At 39.7% G+C, this 23,343-nt stretch overlaps 1 protein-coding gene and 1 long non-coding RNA gene across 2 annotated transcripts; one reads left to right on the top strand and one right to left on the bottom strand.

Annotated features, from left to right (window-relative positions):
• The first annotated feature begins 1,834 nt into the window (after positions 1-1,834).
• On the top strand, positions 1,835-5,384 carry LOC123627212. Its single transcript, XR_006731184.1, has 3 exons — positions 1,835-1,891; positions 2,761-2,985; positions 4,927-5,384. It is a non-coding gene; the product is annotated as an uncharacterized LOC123627212 (long non-coding RNA).
• Positions 5,385-6,116: 732 nt separating this feature from the next.
• On the bottom strand, positions 6,117-21,857 carry CISD2 (CDGSH iron sulfur domain 2). The gene is made up of 3 exons (XM_045536659.1): positions 21,663-21,857; positions 8,109-8,323; positions 6,117-6,498 (listed from the first exon to the last, which is right to left on the bottom strand). Exons 1-3 carry the CDS (start codon positions 21,763-21,765, stop codon positions 6,409-6,411), a joined length of 408 nt encoding a protein of 135 aa, XP_045392615.1. The 5' UTR covers positions 21,766-21,857; the 3' UTR covers positions 6,117-6,408.
• Positions 21,858-23,343: the final 1,486 nt, after the last annotated feature.

Genomic DNA, 23,343 nt, shown 5'->3' with positions numbered 1-23,343 from the left:
TATTGCTAACAAATTTTGCATATTCATCTTGTTTTCAACTAGCTTACCAAAATCCTTCTTAAAAATATTTTAAAGTTGTTTTTCCTAATCTCTATGGTTTCCTAGGAATATAATTATAACAATAAAGTTTTCTATTTTCCTATATTTGTGCTGATTGTTTCATTTTAAAATCCTGTTACGGCTGGGCGTGGTGGCTCATGCTTGTAATCCTAGCACTCTGGGAGGCCGAGGCAGGAGGATCACTCAAGGTCAGGAGTTCGAGACCAGCCTGAGCAGGAGCGAGACCCTGTCTCTACTAAAAAAAATAGAAATTATATGGGCAGCTAAAACTATATATAGAAAAAATTAGCTGGGCATGGTGGCGCATGCCTGTAGTCCCAGCTACTCAGGAGGCTAAGGCAGGAGGATAGCTTAAGCCCAGGAGTTTGAGGTTGCTGTGAGCTAGGCTGATGCCACGGCACTCTAGCCTGAGCAACAAAGCGAGACTCTGTCTCAAAAAAAAAAAAAAAAAAAATCTTGTTACATTCATGGGTCCTCCAAGATTATCTTGGATGTTAAATAATGACAATAGCCATTCCTGGTAGTTCCTGATTTTAATTGAAATGTTTTGTTTCACAATTTAAAATATTTGTTGTAGGCCTTTCATAAGTAACCTTTATGTTTAAATACTTTCCTTCAATTTCTACTTTACTCACAAGTCTTCATTAGGAATGGCTTTTAAATCTTAGCAATTATCTATTGATATGATGTTTTCTCCTTAATTCATTTATGTAATTGCATTAATAAATTAACTGGTGTTGAAACACCCTTAAACTCCTGAAATAACAATGCTCTTCGCCATAGTGCATTATTGCTTTTTTTTGTTTTTGAGACAAGGTCTTGCTTCATCACCCAGGCTAGAGTGCAGTGACTCGATCATAACTTACTGCAGCCTCAGACTCCTGGACACAAGCGATCCTCCTGCCTGAGCCTCCCAAGCAGCTGGGACTACAGGCATGTGCCACCATGTCTGGCCTACTACTCTTTTTTTAACAGTGCTGGATTTTTATTTAGAATATTCATTCATACATATAGGTAAGAGTGGTTTTTGGTCTGTGGTTTTATTTTGTTTTGTTTAGCAGGTTTTCATACTAATGCTCTACTGGTTATATGAAATGAATTGGGGAGTTTTTCCTTTTTTAAGAACTTGGGATAATTTAAATCACACTGTACTTACGCTTCTTCCAACTCTAGTGCTTCCTAAATTATGGATTTTAAAAATCACTTTTCATTCTCTTCTTTGTAATTGGGCTATTAACATTTTAAATTTCTTCTCGGGTCAGTTTTGGTCATTCATGTTTCTCTAGAAAATTATCCATTCCCTCTAGATTTTCCAATGTACTGCTATGTAGTTGCATGCAGCATTTTAAAGTGAACATTTTTCTATCTTCATCTTACTTAACTTCTTGGTAGCATTCATTCTACAGAGTTGAAGACTCTATATTTCTATGTTTTGAGTTTCTTAAATTTGTTGAATGGATCTGATTAATTCATATCTTTAGTGTGACTGTACAGAGAAATGTATAATGGATGCTAATGGAAAATTACAGGTAATATGAAAATTTAGTAAATTGTTGACATTTTTCTCACTGGCACAGGGTTCATCTCTGTAATTATGAAATTGACTATAATTTTGCCTTTTTCTGTATTATTTTGGAAAATTACAGCCTTATAATAGAGCTCAGGAATTTGTTAACATTGTGGCTGATCTGACAACAGTGTTCTAAGAAAATAGAGTCACAAATATACTCTCTCACCATAATTACTCAAAACAGAAATTTTGGAAGCAGAGAATCAAACATTTAAACCAAAGGAAAGATAGAGTGATTTCATCCTTGGCTGAAAGACACAGGTATGTATTTCTGAGCAGATTTTCAAGTCATTCAAGAGCATAACTAATATAAAATTGCACAATTGCTAATAATGTACCCTGTTTACTTTTTATATTAAAATGATGCTTGCTACATGACTTTACTAAACTCAATTTCTGCAAAAATAAAACTAGTTGACTTGCTGAACATGATAAAATATAGTTTACAGTAAAAGACAACCTCAGATGACGCAGCATAGTTTAAAAACACAAAACAAAACAAAACGGCTGTGGGCATCGTCTACAATCCCGTCTCTGTGGTACGAAGGGGTCACCCGGCTGGCAGGGCACTGAGGCAGTCACAGAAATGCTGCTCACGTGATTTTTAAACATGAGTTTTAATCTTTCCTAAAATGGAGGCTAACACAATTTATCGTGCTTTAAATCACTCTTGTTTTATTTAGTTTTGCTCATACTTTAACAAATTAAATTATGTAGTAAGTCACAGTCATTAAACTTGAAAAAATGTTTCAATTGAATGGAATAACTTCCTGCCATAAAGCCCCCAAATATCCAGGAATGAGTCAAGATGTTTTCTGTATAAAATTACCACCTGCATACACCATGTTAAGCACGAAGCTTTTAACTATTTGAAGTGGAAATTGGTGTTACTGAAGGCAACGCACACTCTGCCTTCTCTCACTGCTTGTCCCGATTCACAGCCGCCACCGAGCAGCACTTGCACAATTTGGTCACAGTGATGTTCTCAGAGACTGTGGCATGCAGGATCCTATATTAAATTGTCTCAAGCTGCTATGCTTTCAATGTCATTGTAAATTTATTTTTGTCCCTTTTTGTCCCCCACCCCCCGCTGTCAGCTGTCATATTTTATTGTTTACCTACCTCTGCAGGACCTTTCAACACTTGTGATTTGCTCAGGAGCAGAAACCAGATAACCAAGCTTGTTAGAACTGGGTATGAAGTCGGAATAAATAGACTCTGAAGATGGGGCCCTGAGGAACTCCCTTCTGAATAAAGTACAAGCACCAACAACATCTCTCTTTGTCTTTTCTAGATGGTGATGCTGCCACAGCTGAATTCTAAATGGGTGAAGTGCCCATAGTTAGATGTTTCTGGTAGGTATCAAATCAAACACACACCATAATTTCCTAGGAACTTTGTTACAAACAGTGGAGTTTCCAAACTCTCTTTGTAGAGGAAGAGAGTCTGAGAGCACATTTCTAATGGAAGGAAACCTATGGGATCTCGATGAGGAAAGTGGAACTATATAGATCAGCAGTTGGCTTAAATGGCTTCCCATAAACTTATTAACAAAGTGGGTTACAAAATACAAAAGCAATTTAATGAATCATCCTATGAGGCACTGAACTCAAAGCTGAATTGTAATGTGCTTTTCATAATACAACTTGCTTAATTACGCATAAGAATGAATCATTAATAACTCAAGCCTGCTAACATTTTTGGATGACTGATATTTACGTAATGGTGGTGCTCACTTGCTGAGTGAGGCATTAGTTCCTAGGTAAGCAGGAGAAGCAGCCCTCAAAACAATAACGTGGCACAGCTACAACAGGGCTGTTTCTTGAAGGCTCTAGAAACCCAGGCCATGTACTTCAGAGCTAAGTTACTTCCCTTAGCTGTCAATTCAGATGCATTTGGTTATGAGACAGCTACTTTTTAAAGTAGACATGATAAAATTCTGTGAATTTACAAGAAGTGATGGCAACTGATAATAATGCTTATGTAAAGGAATTATTAGAACAGCTTGCTACCAATCCCAGGCTTCTGAAAAATTTGCACAAGTAAGAAAGTGTGTGGGCATAGCTCTTTATCTTAACAATTGAAAATGTTGAGGGGTGAAAAATCTTTATTCTGAGAGTATAAACATGTTATTTTGGTATTAAAATTACCTTTTATGCCAGAATTCGTTTTCAATTTTTTAAGTGTTCACATTTGAGAAAATTAAAAGTTGATAATTTTAGTCTCCACATTTTCGGTAAATTTACCTCCTGTGAAATCTAAGTATGGGAACCACTAGAACATGTATAAAAACACGTTGCTGAGTTGCAGTAAATGATTTTACAAAAAGAAAAGTATTTCATGAGCACAGATCAAGATATCCAAACTTTTGCTGAGCAGGATTTCTCCCGAAGTCTCGCGACCTACTGTGGAAAAAAATAATTGGTTATTCTGACAGTGAAGTTCATGAAGAGTGTTAAAGAAACAGTCTCAGCAAAAATACCCAGAGCCAAAGAAGTGAGAGCCACCTTGTACTTCTCCCCATTGACAGGTGAGAGAGGAAAGGGCAACAATCCTGGACACATACATTGTCAGACTCCTCCAAACCACAGACTACGCTCCAACTCTAAAATTCATGCTACTGGAAACGACAAAGTAAAGCTCACATAGTAGAACCTATTGAAATTACACATAAAAATTAAAAACTGGCCGGGCGCGGTGGCTCACGCCTGTAATCCTAGCCCTCTGGGAGGCCAAAGCGGGTGGATCGCTCGAGGTCAGGAGTTCGAGACCAGCCTGAGCGAGACCCCGTCTCTACTAAAAATAGAAATAAAAAAATTATCTGGACAACTAAAAATATATATAGAAAAAATTAGCCGGGCATGGTGGCGCATGCCTGTAGTCCCAGCTACTCGGGAGGCTGAGGCAGGAGGATCGCTTAAGCCCAGGAGTTTGAGGTTGCTGTGAGCGAGGCTGACGCCACGGCACTCACTCTAGCCCAGGCAACAGAGTGAGACTCTGTCTCAAAAATAAATAAATAAATAAAAAATAAAAACCCAAGTACCATGCTTAGTGCAGTGTCTTGTACCATCTAAGCGCTCAATAACTATTAGCTGTATTAATGGAAGAATGATTAACTATGTCTGCCTCTTATACCTTCATATAAAAAGGAAGCTTAGTGAACTAAATGAATTGTGCCTTTCACAGACAGACTTAAGGACAGCTATTAATATTCAATGTAAGATGAAACTAAAAAGACTTTTAATAACATTTAAAAGAATCTCCGGTAAGTTTTCTTTGTGAACTTTTTTGCACAGTTGGCCCTTGGACAACACGGGTTTGAACTGGATGGACCAACTTAAGCATGGACTTTTTTCAGCCAAACTTGGGCAAGTATTCCCGGGATGCGACAACTGCCCCACCAGCCCCCGCAGAGGGCCAGGTTTTCGTTTCTGCAGGTTTATGGCCCTGAGGACTTGAACAAGCATGGATTTTGGTCCCCGTGGGCAGCCCTGGAACCAATCCCTCCTTGTATACCAGAGGACGACTGTATTTTGTTTTCATGGTTAAATTGTTAAAGGATAAAAATGTTCATATAAACACAATTTTGAACACTTAAATACTTAACCAGTGTAATATGAATTCACATACCCTTTCTTTCTAATTGACCTTCAAACTGCAGCAGCCCCTGAGTTTAGCTTGTACTCCTGCCACTCCAGCCAGCCCGCTGCCACTTAGCCGGACAGCTCAACACACACACACGCACACACACACACACACAGTAAAGAGACACAGGCAAACCTTTTGTAAAGTAAATAAATCTTTTATAATGTAAATAACTGTTCTCAGTAGAACTTTTTATATCCACTTTACTACTTTTCTGAAATTGAGATATTCATATTAATTAGACAATAATCTCTATAAATCAAAGAATGTATGTCTGTGAAAACAAGTAATTCTTTTTTTTTTTCTTTTTTTTTTGAGACAGAGTCTCGCTCTGTTGCCCGGGCTAGAGTGAGTGCTGTGGCGTCAGCCTCGCTCACAGCAACCTCAAACTCCTGGGCTTAAGTGATCCTCCTGCCTCAGCCTCCCAAGTAGCTAGGACTACAGGCATGCGCCACCATGCCCAGCTAATTTTTTCTATATATATGTTTTTAGTTGGCCAGATAATTTCTTTCTATTTTTAGTAGAGATGGGGTCTCACTCTTGCTCAGGCTGGTCTCGAACTCCTGACCTCGAGCGATCCTCCTGCCTCGGCCTCCCAGAGTGCTGGGATTACAGGCGTGAGCCACCGCGCCCGGCCAAGTAATTCTTGATTACAATAGTTTTCGTAATTCATCTAAACACAGTGGCATGCAGAAGGCCAAAAGGAAAAATAAATACTTCAAACTATCAAAAGAGATATGAAAAAATAATATATTTAACAGTGTGGAGGGAAAATTTCAAAATGTAGATTCTGTTGAAAATAATGATTTTCAAGAAAACAGTTTTGGACACATTGCCAAAATTTATATTTTTCTCAGTTAAAACCAGAAATGTTGATTTTATTGTTGGAAGATACATTAATTCTTTGAAGTCAGAATAAGAGGCTTGACAATTTAATGTCTACATAAGTGACTATTTGAATATATAAAGTATCAAATATAAACAGTAGTGTAGCAAGTAGATAAACTGACAGAAATAATTACTCAACCAGTAGTAATAATTAAGACCACCATGTCAAAATTTTCTACACATCAAGAATGAGAAAGTGTTGTTAGAAGGTTTATACAACTGAACGCAATCCCTACGCGTCACTGTCATACTTCCTTCTTCTTCAGTATCAGTGGACCCACGTTGTCGCCAGTCAGCTCGTTGTGTTTGTTGTGTGACCCATCACAGGCAGGAAACTAAAAGAAAAAAAGGTGACAAGTATTATGTTAAAAACATGATTCATTAAGTATAAATATTTGTGAAATGCTGTCCTAAAGAAAGCATATCACTTGCTAAAAATAAATTCATCAGATAGCTTTCCTGAGTAATACACATTCTACATCTAACCCAACCATAGTCCCATACCACAGCAAAATTTCAACAATTTGAATAGTTACTTCATTATTTGAGTTAGATTTTAAATAAAAACTTTTGAGTGACTAAAATAGGTTTAAAAGGGAATCATAAACTCTTGGTCTTTTGTGGAGCTCTAAATTCAAGCTCATTTCTTAACTTGTTTAAATTTAAAAAGAAAGGATATTTAAATTCAAAATAAATTATTAATATTTTGTAATTGTTTCTACTGTAAAACTCATGTATAAAATTTTTGAAAAAAATTAAAATATATTTTTAAAAATTCATTCATAATCCATCCAGATATAGGTAACAATAATTAATATTTTGGTATATTTTCTCCTATGTATTTATCATATTCATTTTTTAAAAAACAAAATTGGGATCATATTATAATATGCTTTTCTTACTTGTCCTATATCAGGGTCTCATGTCATTAAATATTCCTTAAAAACACTATTTGTAATGGCTTCCTAATATCCCATCATTTGTATTATAACTATTCCTTATTATCACACATTTAGTTTCTAAAATGTTGCTATTACAAAGGATGCTGTGATGAACAATATTGTACTTAAAACTTCTAATAGGCCAGGTGTGGTGTGGCTCACGCCTCTAATCCTAGCACTTTGGGAGGCTGAGGTGTTTGAGGAGTTTGAGGTTGAGGTGAGCTATGGATGACACCACTGCACTCTAGCCAGGGTGACAGGGCGAGACCCTATCCCAAAAACAAAACCAAACCATGAAGGTCAGAGATTAAAAATTAAGTAACTTCCCCAACCAAAATCACACTGTAAGTGACAGACATCAGATTTGAACACTATTCTTACTCTAAAGCTCCTTCCACTCAACCTTATGTCCTCTGTCAAAAAATAAGTGTAATGTATGTATGATTGATTGATTGATTTGACAGGGTCTCACTCTGTCGCCCTGGGTACAATGCAGTAGCATCCTTGTAGCTCACTGCAACCTCAAACTCCTGGGCTCAAGCGATCCTCCTGGCTCAGCCTCCTGAGCAGCTGGGATTACAGGTACACACTCGGATGCCCAGCTAATTTTTTCTATTTTTAGCAGAGATGGGGTCTCACTCTTGCTCAGGCTGGTCTCCAACTCCTGAGCTCAAGCAATCTGCCCACCTTGGCCTCCAAGAGTGCTAGGATTACAGGCGTGAGCCACCGCGCCCGGCCAATAAGTGTATTTTAAAATACACAGTACTCTAGACAAATGCTGAGCGTTGTGAAACCATGAGATTTCCATCCTTCCTTGCTGCTCTAACTTTTCTAATACAAATAGTGTCAATCATGACATGCAAACTTTAACTTAGGAATATGGACTTCCAATACCAAATACTATGGAAAAACCTCTTATCTCACAGAACCTCAAAACTGGAGATTTAAAAAGCACAATTCTAACAACTACAAAATTTTTGTGTATGTGAAAACAGGTATCTTACCGTCTTAGAACGCCAACACCTACAATAAGCTGCTTTAGTAAGACACAGATCTTCAATGTTTATTTCATTCACCACTTTTGGATTTTCCTTTTGTATTTTAAGATTAATCAAGCTATCCTTTTGTTGTTTTTTCTTCGGGAGGAATGGACGAACTGCAAGGTAGCCGAGTAGTGCAAGTACACCAAGGAAAGGCAGTAACCGAAGCCATTCTGAAACTAAACATGTACAGATTTGTGAGAATCTGCAGTGCTCCTGTAAAAGAACTGACAACAGCATGTCTGCTTTCATCCTTGAGTTTATTTATCTGTTGCTTCTCACATTAATTCCTTTCTTAACTCATCTGTAAAGCTACGAATAAATAACACAATCAAGCCAGCTCTACCTAGGACCACCTTATCTATGGGCTAATCTGAGACTTTGGAAACTGGAAACCTAAATTTTCAGAAATTTCAAATATCCTATCTTACCCACAACAAGTCTATTTGTGTTTGTCTACGTTTCAGGAATTATGATCACTATAATTATAAACAAAATTCAAGGTGTGATGTATTGCACAGGTTTAGAAAACACTTTCACTCTTTTCTCCTTAACATCATGTCAAATTCATCCAACAGAATACCTGGAAAATTTTTACCACTGATTTATAATTTCAGACAGAACTTGTCTTCAATGCTTTAATTTACATTTTTTGGTAACTGTTCTTAAAGAACACGGAAATGTGTAAAAGCTACTATTTTAAAGAACAAATTGAAACTTTCACATACTTAATGTTCTAACGTTAAGATACATCTCATTCCATAACCATTCGTTAAAAGCCTTTTGTGGTGCTCAGTCTGTCTTAAGAGGACAGAGAATATAAGTGATATCCATGAAACGATGCCTTTGCCCATGGAGACAAATACTCCAGGAAACCAAGATAAACATTTCAACATTTACCAAACGTCTGCTAGTGCCTTGCCTCTCTGCTGGGCTCTATGGGGAATCCTTTCTGTTCTTAAAGAGTTATCATTTTACTGCTTTCACTGAGCGCATGCCTAATGCCTTGCTAGGCACTATGTAGAAACAGCTTAGTTGAGAAAAAGAGAAAAACAGGAATGTGCCAAAGAATGCTAATAAATGTTAAAAATAAATGTAAAATGAGAATAATATTGATACCTACCATACACAGTAGTTTGAGCTCACACAGTGTTAAATGAGATAGCACAGCTGTACTCATAGCAGTCTATTAAAGGAATATGTACTCTCAGACTATGCTACGAGTACAACTGTAGTAAGTAGGTATCATTACTATTCCCATTTTATATGTGCAGATTTAGTCTAGGACAGTCTAAATCCAAAGCCTGTTGTCAATTATCATGAATCAAATCCACAGATCTGAAATTAAATCTGTTCCTCTCTTGGTAAAACTACTCTCATGAGATAATTGTTCTTACTATTTACTGGAAGAAAGCGTTAATGCTAACTCTTTCAAAATGAAATTATTTTTGATACAGCACTGTGCAAGGAGATCTAAATGAAACAATCTATTTATATCCCACATATACAACACCTGTAAGAGTGCCTGACACAGAGAAGATACACAATAAATGGTAATTTTTATTAAGAGATTATGGGGATTATGGAAGTAGTAGTAACTCTTTTGAAAAAATATTTTGCCAAATCAATTTGACAATGCTATTGGGTAGAAATCTTTGAAGATGTAATCTTTTAGTCATCATAATGAAAAGAAACTCTGCAAGGGTAGGGACCTTCGTCATGTTGGCTGTCATATTCTCATAAACAAAGTGGGGACACTTCACATAGAGTCTTTGAATGAATTAAAGTTCTGGAGATGACACAGAACTGTTCCTTAAGGGAGAAGGGGTCTACGTACAGATCTGTACTATTTAACATGGGAGCCACTAGCTGTTGTTTAGACATGTACCCAAGCTTTTCTTTTAATCAGGTATGACAGGATGACAGACATGTAGACAACTGCCTCAAAAGGAGAGTTTATTACTTATCGTTCTCAAGAGGAGGGTACACCACGCAACACAGGGCCACATGGGGAAGTACCAGGTTGGTTAAGAGGAAGAAAGAGGTGCTAGAAAATCAAGAGCACAGGCTTTTATTGTGGTTACCATGGAAAAGGCAAGGCAGAGTAAAGGTAAACAGTTTGGTGTTGACTAGCTTGAATAATTTCAGTGGACTCTGAGCTAAATAAAGGGCTGGCCAGTTACTGGTACCTATCCCTGGGGTGATTTAGAGCTCGAGAATACTGGCTTGGTGTGTAAGAGTTAGATAGAGGAAGCAGAGGAGGTAGGTGGGGGTATGGGCTTTGGATTGGTTGGTTGGCAATATGAAAGGCAAGCTCACAGGCAAGTAGTTTAATATCTCTAGAAATTAATTAGCTAGTCCTGGGAGGAGCAGTTTCTCTGCAGCCAGCAAGGCCCCCAAAATATCAAAGCATCATAAATTACAGAAAATAAAAAAACATGATCAAAACAAACGTGACTATTTACATGTAAAAAAATTAAGTAAAAGTCAAAATTCTATTCCTAAGACATACTGGCCACCCTTCAGGGGCTCAGCGGCCATCTGTGGCCAGCGGCTGCCATACCCCCCGCGACCGCAGTCGCTGCAGGGCGGCGACAGCAGCAGGCCCAGGCGGCCTCCCCGCTCGCTCCTGCGAACCCCCTCCGCGAAGTTCCGCCCAGGAGCAGCCCTGCGGGTCTCCGCAGTTCCCTCTACCTGCAACGCTTCTTCTACCTCTGGTTTACCTAACCGATTTGTGTGGACCCCTCAAAAGACTAGGGCAAATATTTCTTCTCCCTGAAGTCTTCCTCAATTTCACAAAGCGGAATTAATCACTTCCTCCTGCGCTTCCAAGCCCCCTTCCTCATGCTGCTGCCGTCACACTGCGGTGAAAGTACTCGCTTCCCGAGTCGACTCTTCCCTAAGGCTGAGAAGGGGGCTGCGCTCCCCTCTTCCCGGCACAAGCGGAGGCTCATAACGTCTGATGAGTCACTTAATGAATGAATAAGCACAAATGTCAGCCACCTGCCTACCCCACATTATTCTGTAATTTGTATTTACACGTATCTTCTAGATCAGGCAATGGCTGTCTTAGCTTGATTTGGCCCCAGCATCCAGTGTGTACCTGAAATAATAGTCATTCAATGTTTGCTCAATGTACAGTAACATTAAGTGTCATTCTATACATTACAATATTAAAAAGTCACAAGAAGTTAAATTACCAAAACAAATGAATAGAAATGTAAAGACAAAAACCTTAATTTCAGACTCACACTACTCTAAAAAAATACAATAATGAGAGGGTACTATACCTCCCCCAACAAAGTAATAACTTATAAAAGTCTTAGTGCAATCTATGTTTTAAAGATGATCAACTATAATTAAACTAATGAAAAGCTTTATAAATGTAAGCAATATAGCCTGCACAGCTCAATTCGAATCACTTTGAGTATATTTATTAAGGCTGATTTTTTATTGGTACATAATAATTATACATATTTATGGGGTACACGAGATATTTTGAAACATGCATACAATGTATAATGATCAAATCCGGGTAATCGGATATCCATCACCTCAAACATTTATCATTTCTTTGTGTTGAGAACATTACAAATCTTCTTTTCTAACTATTTCAAAATACACAATAAATTATTGATAGCTATAGTCACCCTACTATGCTACTGAACACTGGAACTTATGCCTTCTGTGTTTTTGTACCCACTGACCAGCCTCTTTTCATTCTCCTACCACCAGCCTTCCCAGCCTCTTACAACTACCACTGTACTCTCTACTTCCATGAGATCCACTTTTTTAGCTCTCACATGAGAGTGAGTACATGCAATATTTGTCTTCCGGTGAATTAAGGCTGATTTTTAGTGAAGAAATATAAAATACAGAAGAATCAAGCAAGAAATTTTAAAAAATCTTTTAAGACAGGCTATTTCCTATGAATTTGTTTGATATATGTTTAGCCATTGCAGATATTTTAGATACTTTGAAGGGGAAAATATTACCTAACTATAAATAATGTATAAAATAAAGTAATATATTTAACACAGCATACATTTACTTTTATTGTTTTAGAATTATAAAAAACATTATATAAAATTTAGAAAATCTAGAAATGCATAAAAAATAAAGCTACTTATAATCCTAAAAGCAAAAGATAACATTTTGGTGTATTTATGTCTTTTTGGGGGGGCGGGATGTAAATACATATACCATAATTGCTTTAAAAAAAAAAGGCCATAGGCTGGGCACAGTGGCTCACATCTGTAATCTCAGCACTTTGGGAGGCTAAGACAGGATTGCTTGAGGCCAGGAGTTTGACACCAGCCTGGACAACACAGCAAGACCCCATCTCTACAGAAAATTTTTAAAAATTAGCCAGGCATGGTGGCACATGCCTGTAGTCCCAGCTACTCAGGAAGTTGAGGAAGGAGGATCACTTGAGCTCTGGAGTTCAAGGTTGCAGTGAGTTATAATCACCACTGCACTCCAGCCTGGGCAACAAAGCAAGACTTTGTCTCTTAAAAAAAAAACAAAACAAAACAAAAAAGAGACTATCTTATATATACAGTTCATAGTGTACCCTTTCCACTTAATAGTATATCAGATTTTCATATCATTTTCCCAATTCCTTAATACCATTTTGAAGCATGAATTTTAATGGCTATATCCACCTATCATGTCCCCTAATCACAATATAAGATATATAAGGGCAGGGACCTTATTTGTCTGGGTCACCACTGTGTCCCCAGTGCCTAAATAATGCCTGGCTCAATTTATTTACTTTACTTTTTTTTTTTTTTTGAGACAGAGTCTCACTCTGTTGCCCAGGCTAGAGTGCCGTGGCATCAGCCTAGCTCACAGCAACCTCAAACTCCTGGGCTCAAGCGATCCTCCTACCTCAGCCTCCCGAGTAGCTGGGACTACAGGCATGCGCCACCATGCCCGGCTAATTTTTCTATATATATTTTTAGCTGTCCATATAATTTCTTTCTATTTTTAGTAGAGATGGGGTCTCACTCTTGCTCAGGCTGGTCTCGAACTCCTGAGGTCAAACAATCCTCCCGCCTCAGCCTCCCAGAGTGCTAGGATTACAGGCGTGAGCCACCGCGCCCAGCCTTTACTTTACTTTTTCTTGAGGTATAATTTACAGTTCAGTTTGTTGAGCTTTGTGTTAAGTGTTCAGTTCGATGAGTTTTAAAACATATAGGACATATAAACAGACCACCGAAAACCTAACGTTACTGTCATCATCCCAGAAAGTTTGCTCTTGTACCTTTCCCGCCAATCCCCTTTCTGATTTTTATCATTAAGTGTTTATTAAACATTTCGGAAAGAAGAAATCTGATCAATTTCCTATTGTTAAACAATTTTTCAATTTTTTACTATGCAATTATTAATTACTATAAAAACTATCAATTTTTTACTGTATGATTATTAAGTACCTACTACGTAGATACTGTGGGAAAGGCAAGTACAGCGGCTGCCTTACTTGTCTCTATGTACCCACTGCTTAATACAGTGCCTTGCCAGAGCAGGATCTCAATAACTAACTAATTCACAGTTTATCTGTGGTATAAATCCAGATTTTCATACACTTGGATTCAGGTTTCTTTAGTCTGTAAAACAGGAATAACAATTATTCATTCATTTGTCCAACAATATTTACTGAGTACCCACCACGCTCCAGACACTGCACTAAGCAGGGACAGAGGCTGACAGATAAGACCCCTGCTCGCATACAGCACACATTTCAAAAGAGACAGACAATAAACAAGATAATCATAGACTGTAGTAAGAGCTATGAAGGAAATAAACAGGACGATGTAAGAGAAAAAGAGACTAATCTACGGCTAGAGCAGGAGGTTGGCTACAACTTGAGGTGAGAGATCAGAGAAAGTTTCTGAAAAAAAGGACATTTAAGCAGAGACCTAAAGAATGAGGAGAAGATAGGGGCTCAAAGACAGGAGAGTAGAACTTTCAAGGCACAGGGAAGAATATATGCAAAGAATCTTCCAACTTCATAAGATTGATAGGCACAACAAATGAAGTAGGAAACCACTCAGTAAAAACTATTAGAACACTATTCAAAAAGAAACTCTTAATGCACTCTGCCCTAAAGCTACAATTATGTAAATATCTGTTTTCTCCCTCACTGAACAAAAAAGATCCCTGACCCCTTTAAGAGAGACTTACATAAACCAAGATTTCGATAAATTTTAGCTGAATTGAGTTTGTACTCCATTTAACTGACATTTGAAATAACTCCTATAAGGTCCGGACTTGTTTGCCTTTGTTCATGGCTTATGAATGATAACAGGATAAGTTAAAATATAGGAAGACTGCTTAAAATATTTAAGAAAAAAATTTTCGGCACCACTCTCCAAAACTGTAACACCTCACTGACACGTCGGGTGATGGGACAGGTATTGACGATATAAAAATTATAAGACACGGTCCCCACCACAAAGGAGCTTTCCGTCTAGTAAGGAATATAAATCTATAAAAAATGATGATAGTTATGTGTAATATGAGCAATCATACACAAGCAAAAACAGAGGTAGACGTGATTAACTCTTTGCTGAGATGAGCACACACTTGCCAGGTTTAGGTAATCAGGTGTCTGACAGATGAGTAAGAGCAGAGTTCACAGGCAGACGAGAGGAGGAGCCGCATTCCAGCAGAGGGAACAGCACAGGCTAGGGCACAGAGACATGACACACACGAAAGGTCTGGGAAACCAACCACCACGGCATTGCTGGAATATAAGGGAAGAGGAGAGGAGACTATAGACGTGACCAGGCGTCACATGATGAAAAGCTCTGACATGCAACACGTAGGTAAGAATCTACCCTATGCATAGGAGGAAACCACTGAAGTATTTGAATATTAATGTAACTGGAAAATTGTTCACTTATGAAATCACTCTGGTATCAGATGGAAGATGGGTTAAAGGAGGGCCATAAGGAAGAGCAGAGAGGGCTTATGGTAGGAGAACAAAAGGCAAGACAACCTGTTGGAAATCCACTGAAACAGCCTTGAAGAAAATAACAGGAGCTTAAACTAAGGCAGTGGCCATTAAAGCAGCGAAGTGTGAGAAATAGTCTCTATTGCGATTCCTTAAAACTGCCTAGAACAATGTGTGTGTGCTTACATTTTCTGAGGAGACGGTTTACACCTTTCACTAGGACCTCAGAGCTGTAATCAATCCCCGCCCCTTGAAATTTAAGAACCACTAACTCAAGCAGTAAAATCAATAGGCTTCGGTGATTGATTAGGTGTGAAACATGAGATAAATACAGGAAGTGAAGCTCCTTCATGATTCCTAGGTTTCTGGTTTCATTACGTGGATGAATGGAGATTCTGGTCTCTAATAAAAACAAAAAGCACCCAGAAAAGCATATAAGAAGGGCAGCTTTAAGCAGCAAAGAACAGCGCAGTGTCGTAAGAGAAAGGGAAAAAGAATGTAGGGGAAAAACTAAGGGTCAACAGATAACAGAAAAAGGGGGGCGGCAATACTGACTGATGGCAGAAGGTTTAAAGGACGACACACCTTTCTGTGGGAGGGTGATAGGTTCTGGAATGGAAGCAGCTGGAAGGTGCCAACTTCTCTGTCCCAGAAAGACAAGGAGGGAGAGAAAAAGACATGACTCAGAGCTACAGGGGCAATGGTTTCCTCAGGAACAGGGCAAGGAGGAGGCTCTCTGAGAAATACCAAGGGTTTTAGGAGACACACCAGCATTAGAAGATGAACGTTTGAGATAAGATTAAAGGTTGAAGAAAGATACCTTTGTGCTATAGTTAAGTCACACAGATGGAACTGGCTGTCCTCAATGTTCAGTCCATTTTGAAAAGTACCGAGTTAGGCAGCATTTTGTTTACTCACTGGAATGTAAAAGAGTTGAACTTTCTTAAATTTTTTTCCTTAATTAAACATTTTCACTTCTTCCTCTGTCAGTGAAGCTTTCCTGTTTCTAATTTAAAGAAGAAAATCCCGTTTCTAATTAAAACAAAAATCAAACTGCACTTATACTGTTAACACTGAGCGGGTTCCTAATATTCATATTGACTTTTGTGTCCCACTATTAAGATAAATAATAATTAGATTGAGAAGGTAAAAAGAAAGATCCACCATCAGAGAAACAACCGAGACAGAAAAGAACATGTAAAAGCAACTTAAGTAGCAACCAATTTTAATATAAATTTTCTTGAAGTTTAGATACTGTTAAAAACAAAGTATCTCCTTAGGGAAATAGAAGGGGAAGATTCAGTCTTTCATATGGTGATATAGGCTAGCTATGACTCCTATTCCTGGTCAGCATATGAAAATAAATACTCTCATTATAAAAAACACTTTTTAAAGTACATATACACACACATATCTCAACGAGGAATCATATTCTAAGGAACTAGAACGAATTTTTCCTTTTCAAATTTGCAAAAGGTAACATATAATGCTACCATAAAAATAATATTGGCAACTTGGTTCTGTTAGTTTATAACATATTTTCTTATGTATCATTTATAGCTAAGACAAATGATTTCTATTTCTCAACTGTAGAAAAGGTGAAAGTAAAATATTTTTAATGGATGGCTTTACTATCACCACTTAAAACCTAACATAAACTATGTTCAGGACTGAAGGACCAATAAAATGAAATTAGTAATCAATTTTAAAATCTTTTTTCTACTCACTGTTACGAACAGTGTCTCAGTATCTAGACCATTGCCTGGCCCATAGTACGTGCTCAATAAATATTTGCTGACTTATGAAACTTTAAATGCAAAATAGCTATTTGGAAGAAAATGTTTAAACAAGACCCAAACTATTCTCCACAAAGGCTAATATAATCCTTAATTACACTGACTTTTAAATATAATTGATCTAACTAGGAAGAGAAGAAAGAAAACTTTTACAACTTGGAGTAACTATGTATTTTTCCAGATTTTCAAAAAAAGTTTTCTAAAATAAAACATCTTTCAGAATTAACCTTTATCATTTACATGTTAATAAATGCAACTCTTTCATTTGAACTCAATCATTTATTATGCTTTCCTATTAAGAAAACTCATTATTGTTCCATTTCTTTCTTTTAAAAAAATTTAGGTAATAACTTACATATGATAAAATGAACAGATCTTAAGTGCCTAGTTCTGAGTTGTGAACTAGGTACTAGTAGCCTAGGTAGCCTCCACTGAAAATGTGTAAAAATATATTCATAAAAATACGTAAAATACTTCCATCACCACAGAAAGTATTATCCAGATATTTTCTACTCTATTCTCCCACCACTGATTTCTTTTTTAGTTTTAATTTTTTTTTTTTTTTTTTTTAGAGACAGGGTCTGGCTCTTACAATCTTGAACTCCTGGGCTCCAGTGATCCTTCCACCTCAGCCTCCCAAGTAGCTAGGACTACAGGCGCATATCACCGTATCCCAGTAATTTTTAAAAATATTTTGGTAGAGCTAGGGTCTGGCTCTGTTGCCCAGGCTGGTCTCAAATTCCTGGCCTCAAGAAATCCTCCCAAAGAGTTGGGATTACAGGTGTAAGCCACCCCACCTGGCCCCACCCACCACTGATTTCTTTAACCAAAGTTTTCACTCAACATAAAGTTTTTGAGACTTATCTAGCTAGCAACCACTAATCCGTTCCTTTTTATTGCTGACCAGTATTCTACTCTATGAATATATCATAAGTTGTTTATCTAATCTCCTGTAGGTAGGTACTTGGGTAGCTTCCAGTCTGGGGGCTATTATAAAGAATGCTTGCACAAGCATTCTTTCTGTGCATGTGTTTTCAACTCTGTTTTACTTTTAAATTCTCAGTTCAAAATTAGCCCCTTCTGGATAAATATTAATAAAACTAATGCCCTTACAGCTGCCAGCTCTGGCATGTTTGTGTTACTCTAGGAAATATATTTTTAAAGTCTCAGACATTGCTTTGTCTTTAACAGTAACATCTTTACGTTTCAAAGAAGTAAACTAGTTTAAGTGGGCAAAATTTCATAGCTAACTAGTAAATCTGGAAATAAACCATCTCCTGACTTTTGAATGGGAAATTTTTTGTTTTTCTATTTTAAAAGTCCACTTGATGATAGGGAAAGCTTTTTTAAAGGTCGAAGTATCAAAATATACCATACAGTCATCCCTCTGTATCCGAGGGGGATTGATTCAAGGACCTCCGCAGATACCAAAATCTGAGGATGCTCAAGTCCTTGATATAAAATAGCACAGTATGTTTAAGTAACCTATACACATCCTCCCATATACTGTAAATCATCTCTAATTGCTCACTGTACCTAATACAATGTAAATGCTACATGGTTGTCACACCATATTGCTTAGAGAATCATGATGAGAAAAAAAACATGTACATGCTCAATACAGATGCAACCATCCTAGGCCTAACTACATTTTTCATCTGTGGTGGGCGAATCCACAGATACAGAGGGCTGACGACTTAGGACACAAGCACACCAATTTATTTTGAAAGCCTCAAACTAGAAAATGTGACAAGAACAAAGATAGATAGGTTGTTTCTCACAGATAAGAACTGTCTACATTTAACTAGTATGTGGTAATTAAGAACCTCCATGTGTTTTCTAAGAATGCAGAGTCATCATGAGAAAGTCAATTGCTTTAAAAAACAGCTAGATCTAAATAGGGAAGGAAATATAAGCAACAATAACATGAACTATCATTTTTTGTTCTAATTTTCATAGAAGATGGAAATATTTTCTGGTCTCCTAGACATTTTAAACAATTGCTGAAAAGTTATCTTCCAGGTTTTTATTTCAACAAAAGTCTACATTATGGATTCTACAAGTAGCTCATTCAAGAAAGCCAAATGTCACTAACTATTACAATCTATTCTGAAGGGGAGACTGAGTGGAAAATGGCCATTAAGGTTTTTCTTCCACAGTACTCCAAAACAGGCCCTGCAACTGTTTTGTCCAATTCAAAACAGATCATTTCACTTTTTTCATAAAGCAGTTATTACAAGTATGTTCATGTTTCCTGAACAAATAAGCAAAGAATAAAAACTCAATTGCAGACACACTGTAACAAGACTTAAGTTTAAATATGTGCTGTTAAGATACTTAGAGTTGGCCGGGCACGGTGGCTCATGCCTGTAATCCCAGCACTCTGGGAGGCCGAGGCAGGAGGATCATTTGAGCTGAGGAGTTTGAGACCAGCCTGAGCAATAGCGAGACCCTGTCTCTACTAAAAATAGAAAGAAATTATCTGGACAACTAAAAATATATAGAAAAAATTAGCCAGCCATGGTGGCACATGCCTGTAGTCCCAGCTACTCGGGAGGCAGGAGGATCGCTTGAGCCCAGGAGTTTGAGGTTGCTGTGAGCTGGGATGACGCCACAGCACTCACTCTAGCCCGGGCAACAGAGCAAGACTCTGTCTCCAAAAAAAAAAAAGATACTTAGAGTTGCCATTATTTCTGAGAATCAGCCCTCACGTTAAATATTTAACAACTTTAAAGAGGAAGTTACTAAATATTATTGATTTTAACAGGAAAAGATCTTGGTTAAGTTTCTTTAATGTCTTTAAACAGGAATTAAATATGTGTTGACAATAAGGATCTTCAAGAAAACATACTTCTAAAATCTTCTAACCACTAAATCCATTATCTTACTTTCTAATTTTCTTCAATTATACTCTATCTACAGAAAATTCAAACTAATAAAAATGCAGTCATCATCAGAATCGACACATGTAATTCAGGTTACCCTGGACTGGCATCAGAGTATGGGGACGTTTTCCTTTCTTGACTCTTAAAAACTCAACAGTTAACTTATGCAAATCATTAAGAAGGTAAACTGGCAAAAGGCAACAAATGTCACAAAAAGATCATACCCTTTTGGCCTAGTAGTACCAATTTAGTGAATACATTCACGAGTATAATTCGAATGGGGAAAAATGACAACTGGTATATGGCTACTCAGCACTGAACTATTACATTATGAATAAAAAAAAAAAGAAACATTCCCAATTTCCAGCTGCAAGGGAGTGGCTAGAACTACTGTAACGTTAAAACCAAAATAAGATTATATGGTTGTTAGGGCAAATGAGGATTACATTACAATACGTAAAGTACTTAAGTAAAAGAAATGATAAAGGGGGAAAAGTCAAAATTTTACATAATTGTGGGAGGCCCAGGCAGGAGGATGGCTTGAAGAGAGAGACCAGCCTGAGCAAGAGTGAGACCCCCTTCTCTACTAAAAATAGAAACATTAGCCTGGAGTGGTGATGTGCACTTGGGAGGCTGAGGCAGAAGGATCGCTTGAGCTCAGGAGTTTGAGGGTGCAGTGAGCTATGATGATGCCACTGTATTCTAGCCCCGGCAACAGAGCAAGACACTGTCTCAATTAAAAAAAAAAAAAAAAGAAGGAAGGAAGGAAGGAAGGAGGGAGGGAGGGAAAGAAAGAAAGAAAGAAAGATCCACATAATTGCTGTAATCCACTTCCAAATAACCTTCACCTATTTGGTACTAGTTCTTTTTTTGGTCTACAGAGAACAAATCTTATTTTTCTCCTACCAGACGGCCTTCCAATGGCTGTATTTTAGGTCAGCTACTGTGGACCCCCAGCAGGCTCCAGGCTAGGCAACCCTGCTTACCCCATCCATGTCTGCGTTCCCTGACACCTAGGACAGAGGAGCTCAGGATTTGCCGTGTCCTGCTCCGTCTCTGAGGCTGGTTTAGAACTGTCCCCTACAATGAAAGGCTCAGAACCCAACAAAAATCTTGCAAGTGTCGACTGCATTCCGGAGATTTTCATCCTTTAGATGTGAAACCCTGAGGTGTGGGCTATTTTATGGAAAGGAGGGAACTTAAACATTGGATGTTACATGTATTCTTCGAATTTCATCTTCCAACGTCCGACCCACCAGGCGACCCGGCCTACGAACACCCTCTGGCTGCGGTATCTTCCCTCCAAGCACAGCTGCCTCGGCCGCCCCCAGGGCCGTGGGAACGGAGGCGACCTCAAAGGCCCCACGACAGGTCAACTCCAGCCTGCAGGAAAGCAGCTTGTTTCCTAATCTCCTTGCTAAACAGAACAGCCGCATACGTGTCGTACGTGTGTCCGCGTTTCTCTGCCACACGGCCACGGCACCCGCATGCTGAGGGTCACACCAGCCGATGACGAGGACAGCCCGTGACACGGCGCCTCAGACAACCGTGACTTAGCCCGCTTCGAAATGAGCACGCCCGCGGGAGGGCGACGAACAGGACGACAGACGACAGGGACGGGCTGGGCGCCAACCCAGCACGGTCTCTGCAGGCCCCCGGCCCGTCGCCACCGTCGGGCGCCGGACACCGCCGCGACGCCACGGACGCGAGGCCCCACGCGAGCCCGGGGCCGCCGCGCGCGCCCAGCTCCCTCCGCGCTGGGGTCACGGGGTCACGGGGTCACGCGCCGCCGCAGCCCCGCCCCGCGCCGCGCCCGGGGGTTCACGCCGTGTCCCGGCGGGGAGCGCGCAGGGCCGGGCCGGCGGGGGCGCGGGGTTACCTGTGAGCCTGGCGAAGCCGGTGACGCTCTCGGGGACCGGGAGCCGCTTGAGATACGCGGGGAGCTGCACCTTCACGATGCGCGCCACGCTCTCCAGCACCATCCTGGCCGCCGCCGCTCTGCCGCAGCCCCTCCGCGGTCGCGCCGCCGCGCCTGCGCCCGGAGCGGAAGCGGCCGAGGGCGCTCGTCGCCGGGGCCGGGCGGAGACGCGACCTGCCGCGCGCCGATTGGCGGGAGCGCGTGACGCGTGACGCGCGCGGCGGGCGCCGGCCCGGGGCCCCCGGACCCTCCGTGGCGGGGACGCCTCGCGGAGACGGCGGGGCCGCGGGAAGGGCCTGCGGCGAGGACTGACGCTCGCGGGCGCGCGCCCTAGCCGGACGGCGCCTGCCTGGAGTGAGTTTCTCCGGGCGTCTCCCCGGCCCCTCGCCCGGCCCGGCGCACGCCCCCCTCGGGGCAGCCTCCCCGGCCGCCCGCCGTGCCGAGTGCCGCTGCTTCGCCCCCAGGCCGGGCTTCCACGAAGGAAGGGACCGGTCGGAGAACGCGCTGCGCAAGCCGGGACCCGCTCCCAGCCCCGCGCCGGCCCCTCGATGCGGCCCCGGCGCCGGGTCCCGCGGCTTCCGCCGCTCAGACGAACCCGCAGTAGCCCGTGCCTGGACACGGGCAGCTCGCTGCAGGGTCGTCTCTGTCCTCGGTTAAAAAAATAAAGTCTTACAGTTTTCCTGTGTTGCAGGGATTCCGCTAAAATCTCAAGTATTCGTGAAGATTTTTAAATTTTACTTATTTTTATTAAATCTAAAGATTTAAAGGGTGAAAGGAGACAGTTGCAGTCCCTTGAAACTTTCCTGCCATGGCTTTGTTTCATTGTTTGGCTGAAGTCAAAATATCAAACCAGCACTCTGTAACATTCCTTATTATTTAACGTTCTCTGCTTGACCAACAGCATGTAGTAACGAACTGCGCGTGAGCCAGTATTTCATTTTGTATGTAACAGCCAGTTATAATAAATAATGTTTTTTTTTATTTTTCCCTTGGTGTTTTTAAAGTGAGAAAAGGAAGGAATTTTTTTAAAGCAAACTTTAATGCTCTGGACTGTATAAATTTAATGTTTGAGATTATCTTTCACTGAGAAAAATAACCACCATCAGTAAGAGTTAATCAAAATCTAGATAAAACAACTATCATTTTAACCTGTTAAATTGTCAAAGTAAAATTACAGTACAGGTTCATATCAGCTAGGGCAATATAGAAGATGATACACAAAGTGACGATTAAAAGGTTGGTGTTTACATTAAGATTTCCTTTTGAGAACTTGCTTTTGGTTTGAAGAGGACCCTGGAGCTTGTTTATCCTGAAAATAAGGGAACTCAAACATTCTTGTCCTCTGGACTGTTCTGTTGGCTGTCATCTCTAATCTTTGCTGATATAGCATAGAGGCACCCTTGGAGAGATGGTTGAGGTAGAGGTAGGTTAGAAGTGGGGTGCATTAGGGAAAGAAAAGCTTGGAAAAGGCCATTAGCTATTTGTATCTAATCTCAATTAGAAGCCCATCTTGACAAGGGCAAATGTGCTGCATTTAGTGATATTCTTAAGCCCTCTAAGCAGTCTGTCTTTAAGGAATTAAAAAATATATACTTTAATACAGTAAAATGCTCAAGTATCAAATGTATAATTCCATGTAACC

This window comes from Lemur catta, chromosome 24, assembly GCF_020740605.2.
Source record: "Lemur catta isolate mLemCat1 chromosome 24, mLemCat1.pri, whole genome shotgun sequence".
Taxonomy (NCBI): Eukaryota; Metazoa; Chordata; class Mammalia; order Primates; family Lemuridae; genus Lemur; species Lemur catta.
Note: the sequence above shows the minus strand (reverse complement) of the source record. Positions and strands in the feature narration are given on the sequence as shown.